The following is a 6898-nucleotide window of genomic DNA, read 5'->3' on the forward strand; positions in this document are numbered from 1 at the left end:
CCCCTCCTCCCGTCTCTCCCACCGCCTCCAGCCTCATTGTCCGCACCCCTCGCACCCACATAATTTACTTCCTCCCTAAAATCCACAAACCTAACAACCCTGGCCCATCGTCTCCGCTTGCAACTGCCCAACCGAACTCATCTCCAGATATCTTGACCGCATCCTTGCTCCCCTAATGGCTTCCCTCCCCTCTCACATCCATGACACCAACCATGCGCTTCGTTTGTTCAACTCCTTCTCCTTCCCTCCTGGACCCTCTAAACTTCTCTTCACTCTCGACATCCAGATCCTTTACACAGTGATCCCTCACCACGATGGGCTGCGTGCACTCGAACATTTTCTTGACCTTCGACTCAACCCCCAACCTGACATATCCACACATGTTCGTCTGGCCGAAGTTGGCCTCTCACTCAACTGCTTCTCGTTCGCTGGTGATTTTTACCAGCAGTTCGGGAATGGCCATGGGAATGAGAATGGGCCCCTAACTATGTGAACCTGTTCGTTGGCTATATATATTCTCCTTTTTCACTGGTTCAACTCCCGAACTGTACGGCTGTTATATCGACAACTGTATCGGTACGACCTCACTCTCCCATGAACATCAAGACTCCTTCCTCTCTTTTGTCAAATCTTTCCATCCTGCCCTCCACTTCTCCTGCACTATATCTGATTCTTCTGTTTCCTTTCTTGATATTTCGGTCAGCATTCCTCACTCCACTCTCACCACCTCCATCCACTACAAACACACAGACTCACACTCATACCTCAACTTCTCCTCTCACCATGAACACACCAAACTCTCCATCCCCTATTCCAAATTCCTCCATCTACGCAGGCTCTGCAGTGACGACCGTGACTTTGAGATTCAGTCTCAACTCATGGCTCGCCACTTCATCCTACGTGGATATCCCCTCACCACTATCCACACCACCCTTGCCAGAGCACTTCCGTAGACCGTGCGTCTGCTTTCCCCCCGCACTCGTCTCCTGTTTCCCCACCTACCACCCCACACCCTACCTCTCCAACGCACCATTCTCCACGCCTTCCGGCGACTCCATTGCGACCACTCCACTTCGCACATCTTCCTTAACCGACCCATCCCCTCCTTCAAACGAGACTTCTTGGTCCACAGCTTCTTCCCTAACCCAACCTCCCAACCCGGCTCGTTCCCCTGCTCCCGCCCACGCTGCCGCACTTGCCCTTACCTCTCCAACACCACCCTCCTCATCGGTACCCGTCATCGACCTTATCATATCACCGACTCCTTCACCTGCACTTCTAGCAATGTCATCTACTGCATCTCCTGTTCTCCCTGCCCTTTTCTATACATCGGGCAAACGGGACGCCGTTTGGCTGACCGGTTCGTGGAATACCTCGGAGACATCCCACTCGACAACGACACCGCGGTTTCGCGCCATTTCCGCTCTACCTGTCACTCTTTACAACACCTGTCTGTGTTCGGATTGTCCTCGCACAGGGGCCATCCGGACTCTCGTCTTCGCCGGGAACAGGGATTACTCTTTTCACTTCGCTTCTTTGCGCCACCTGGTCTCAACTCCCCTCCTCTGTTCATCTAACCCTCCTCCATTCTCCTCTCTTCCTCTCAGACCTACTTTCTCTCACCCACCTTTCCTCTCTTGCTCCTACTCCTACTTCTTCTCTTCACTCCTACCCTCCTTCTCTCTCCTCTTCACTCCTAGCCCTCTTCTCTCTTCCCCCTCTCCCTTCATCGTCACCCCTCCCTCGTAACCGCACACATACACAATCCTACCCCACCTCCCCTATCCATCCCATCCCACCACACACCATCGCTTACACCTACTCCCACATACCTTACCTCTACGCATATTACTGTTGTAGAACACGTACTGTGTACACTCCTACAACACCGTTTGCTTTACGCGCTATAAAGGCAGAAGTAAGTCTGTCTTCAACTCAGTCTCGCGCCTGTATTTTGCTTATTTCTTATTATTTTTTTCCTTCTGTTTTAGCTCATTTCCATTTATTTCCTTTTTTCCCCTTTCCACCAATGGATAGTTTACTATCTTTATATCTTTATATATTTTATCCTTTTATCTACAGACAAATCTTTTGATGATAGTTTACTACATGATGGTCACCAACTGCCTACCCTGAGTAATTAATGACGCCACGTGCCTGATATATATATGTCTATACACACGTGTCTGTATGTGCACGCGTGTGTTTGTGTGTGTGTGTGTGTGTGTGTGTGTGTATTTTATAAGCAGATTCAGAAGCGCCGAGTGACTTGGTATTCTACTGAAAATAAAGGCGTTCTCGAACGCAGTGTAGCTGTGAAAGCAAATGAGAAAATTGGATAAATACTCTTAGATGGTGTCAGGCTGGCTTTGTAGATTACACCCCTTGAGAGGCAGCTGGTAAGATTACAGCCCTCCTACAGTGTAGCTTGTAGGATCTCAGCAGTACAGGTTGAGGTTGGATGTTATGCGTGTGCATGTTTACGTCTGTTGTAGCGTGCAGTTTCAGAAGTGATATTGTCTAAACAGGACTAGCTCAGCTTATCGTTATGAAAATCGAAATTCTTATAGCTCTATAGCCTTCGTGAAAATGTATCTTAATCAATAGACAGGAACTCCTAGTTATGTTGGTAGAAACCTCTAGGTTAAATGGATGGTTGATTCTGATTGCTGCGTGAATGAAAGTTAGAGGTCCTCCATATACGCTAGCTTCTCGGAAAATCTGCTCCTCGTTAATGCGTCACTGTAGTTGCTGGAGGCTCTGTTGAAGATTTCCTTATCTCAAAATCTTAGATATTCTCCTGCTAACGCCTAAAACTAAGTTTCTAATTACATCGAGGGTGGAAACTTGAGCTTCTATGTATGTATGTATGTATGTATGTATGTATGTATGTATGTATGTATGTATGTATGTATGTCATGTAATGTGTATTTTCTTAATTGTACTCATTCTTTCAATTCAGGATCCGGACACGGCAACTTATACATTACCAACGTTCACATACAACCATTCAAAAGTAAATTTTGTTGAGCTCCCCGATCTACATGAGAACTCCCTGTCTAAAAGAGACGCTAAGAAATGTTCTCACCCTTCTTTGTTTTCTGAATCACTTTCTGAAATATCAGAACAACATTCATCGAACAGACAGATTAACAATGACAGTAATGAGCTCAGTTCTTGCTCGGATGACATCTACAAGAATTCTACTAAAGAGGGCCACCAAGATATTAGCCCAGAACAATGTAATCGTAAAGGTGAGCTCCTTGTTCCTGGAATACGTTCTTTTATAAATTATTTGTATATGAATCAAGAATTACCAGACCCTAACAATGAGAATACCTCACAGCTTGACTCCAGAGAAAATAGTACTGAAAACCAAGCAGATAAGAATTCAGACAACAACCTTCTTCACAGTCAGCATAATCATAATCATCATCTTACGACTACTTCTTTTCCATCTCCTACTCCTACCCCTCATACTGATCATCATCATTATCATCTCCAACCGCAACTACAAGACAGTCCACGTCAATCAAATCCACAAAGCCAACAACAAAGCCGCAGTAGAAGTAGTAGCAGCAGTAGCAGCAGTAGTAACAACATTAAAAACCACAATAACAACAGTCACAATCAACAACAACCAAATATGCTGGAGTTGCTGCAACTTGATAGTCTTACTAAAACTTCCGATTTTCAAAATGGTGAAGATAAAACAAACTGTCGGAAACAACAACAAATACAACTGCAGCAACAGCAGCAACAACAACAACATCAGCAGCAACAGAAACAACAACAACAACAACAGGAGTTACAGCTACAGCAGCAGCAAAACTTAACTGAGCAAGAAGACGATTTGAATAATAAACAACAAAATGAAGAACCGCTCCAACAACAGCTAGAACAACTTCAAGAAACTGAAGAATATGACCGTTATAATGCTGATTCTTTCTCTTTGTCACCTACAAAGGTACCATTGCTTTCATCCACAGACTCTGATGTAAGTAATTATGAAAATGATAGCTTTCCTAAGAATTCACGTTGTAAAAGTCTTCGAAAATCATCGCAAAACTCAAACTATATTCCGATGAGAAAGGTACAGGATAGCCCAACCGAATCAAAATACAGCAATCTTGATACAAACTCTATTTAATTAATCAAGTCGTAGATAAAAGCGATTCTAGCAGTTCAAAGTGAAGTAACTGCATTTATTAGAGATCGGTTTATCAACGAAATATATTACAACTGAGCATCATTTTTAAAAACAGGGAAAAGAAAAAGAAAGAAAAGAAACTGAAAAAATTAAAGACCTTTAAGGCGGCGGGGAATATAGTATTGTTGTTGTTATTGTTATTACTATGACCATGTTAGAAATTAATATTTTATGTAATGTTAAAAATCATTATTACTGTTATTAATACATGATTACATTTTTTGTTTAAAAAAGCGAAACGTGTCTACTAATGAAAAGATAACAATCAATGAAAGAAATCGAAAGTGAGATAAAAATCCGGAAACACAAATCACATTTCTTCATTGACTGCTGAATGTAATAACCAATCTATTGTGTGTTCTCAACAAACATATACCTCCTACGTCAGCATCTTCATTCCAGTGTGCATCAAACTTTATGAAACCGTTTTGTATCCTAACCATTCGTGACTTGCCTCTATTTTGCTTCGGCTTCAATTAGTTCTAACACAATGATGAGTCTAGTGATCTTCAGCCACGTCATGTCACTTTAAAGAAACCTATCTGTAGTTTATTTTATGACCTATAATCAACAAATTAAATTGTATTATTATCATTGCTATTATTGTTGTTATTACTATTGTGTTATGTTTCGGTTTTGCTTTAATTTAAATGAGTTGTACCAAAGTCTCAACCAGAGACGTCAAAGGACAATACCGTTTTGTATCTGAAGCTGCCATCAAGAGAGGTGCTATGCAACTAAAAACGCTGATGCCTGTGGAAGAGAAAAAATCAAAGTAAGGTTTCATTGACATGGGGGGGGGGAGGGTTACAAGTAGCCATAACTATAATATGAGGTAGCCATAACTATAATATTTTGCAATTCGTTTCTTTTGGAGTTGTCAGGAATTTGGTCTAGATACTTGTTTGCTCATCTTGATATCACTCCAAGTGTCCCAATATTAATACGGAACCTTGTTTTGAGATGCCACATTTTTCTGATTTCAATTTCCTGGTCCTAATATTTCTTCAGTTTTTCAAAGGTTTTCAGAGATTTGCTTTTGTCGGCTGGGGTTGAAACACCAATCACACAAGGCTTTTCAGTATGATAATTTTCACAATGAGATCGGGTCGGTTTGCTTGTATTTCCCGATCAGTCGTAAAGGATGGTATCCTTGGTGTCCTGTGTAATTTGTGGTAGTTTGGATTCCTACCAATTGTTCATGTGAAGGAGGTGTTAAGTGCGGCATATTGACCACGTATGCACTGAGCTGCCCTGTCATATCTTTGCAAGTATTCTGTTGGTGCCAGTCTGATGTATCCAGAGATTATGCAGTCGAATATATCTGGGTGATCTCCGTATACGCAGCATGATGAGCTGTTTTGATATTTCAGGACATTACTCACGTAATTCTTAGTTGGAAGGAGATGGTCCTGATCAGCAATGACATACTCCTCAGTTTCTGGTTTGAGACCGAAGCATAACAGCTACGGATGGATAAGGGCTTGACCTACACCAATTTTGGGTGATGCATACAGTGCATCGTCACCAGCTTTGGTATTGTGACATACTTCACAGAAGGACCAGTATTTAATATTGAAGCTGTATTATTATTGTCTTCTCTTTATCACAGATTTTTCTGGACCTCCTGGAGCCTTACATGCGTAGCGGGCTTACTACCTGCAGTCTACAGTACCGTGCTATTCGTTCTTTTCAGCTATCTGATACCTTCCTGATTATTCTGGCCGTGCCAAAAGGGATAAATCTTTTGTAACAGTTCTACTGGACACTCTATTCCAATTTCCTTTGTATTCCCCTTGATTCCTTCTGATACTGTTCCCAAGCACCCAACAATAATTGGCACTATCTTCACCTTCTTCAATTTCCATTGCCAGGCTGTTTCGTACATAAGAGGGTTGGATTTAACTATCTTTTCACCTTGCTTCTTGAATATTCGTGTATTATTATTATTATTATTATTATTATTATTATTATTATTATTATTAGTGAATGGGAGATTTAAGCATGCCATCAAAGTGACACTGGGGGTTACTCCACCCAAAAAGAGACACAGACAGACTGTATATACCAAGAAAAAGAGGGGGAAGAGGACTTATTGGATGCGAATACAGCGTTAGAGCAGAAGAAAACAACATAGCATGATATGTAAAAAAAAATGCCACAGAACCGCTATTATTAGAAGTAAGAAGATCGGGCTTGTGTAGGATGAAAGATTCCAAAGATAAGAACTATACAAGAAATTGAAAGTGAATGAAACTGAAAATAGGTGAGTAAAGAAAAGAATGCATGGTCAATTTCATAGGGATGTTGAAGATAAAACAGGTTAGCTTGGGAGGTTAAGCAGTTGTGGTTGCTGAAAAAACTGGTAGTAGTACCAATAATTGTCGGAACCCTGGGAACAGTAAGCAAAAATCTCGAGAAGTACGTGGAACAAATAGGGGCTGCAATAAGGGTAGAGCAATTGCAGAAAACAGCACAACTTGGAACCGCTCGAATACTTGGAAGGTGCTCGAAAAATAAGAAGTGTTACCTTAGTTCACTGGTAGTGAACAACTAACACTGTAGTATTATCTCCAGTGTTAGAAGCTGTGCAAAAGCAACAACAACAACAACAACAACAACAACAACAACAACAACAACAACAACAACAACAACAACAACAACAACAACAACAACAACAACAACAAC

The 6898-nt window shown here is 41.6% G+C and overlaps 1 protein-coding gene across 1 annotated transcript in view; it reads left to right on the forward strand.

Moving 5' to 3' along the window:
- The window catches only part of LOC106875091 (alpha-protein kinase 1), a 26172-nt gene extending 21368 nt beyond the window's left edge, over positions 1-4804 (forward strand). Inside the window, exon 4 of the mRNA XM_014923067.2 lies at positions 2963-4804. Coding sequence (XP_014778553.1) covers positions 2963-4150 — 1188 coding nt within the window. The 3' untranslated portion in view covers positions 4151-4804. The remainder of the gene's footprint in view (positions 1-2962) is intronic.
- The last annotated feature ends 2094 nt before the right edge of the window (positions 4805-6898 follow it).

The sequence above is a fragment of the Octopus bimaculoides genome, chromosome 3 (genome assembly GCF_001194135.2).
Source record: "Octopus bimaculoides isolate UCB-OBI-ISO-001 chromosome 3, ASM119413v2, whole genome shotgun sequence".
NCBI classification, from domain to species: domain Eukaryota; kingdom Metazoa; phylum Mollusca; class Cephalopoda; order Octopoda; family Octopodidae; genus Octopus; species Octopus bimaculoides.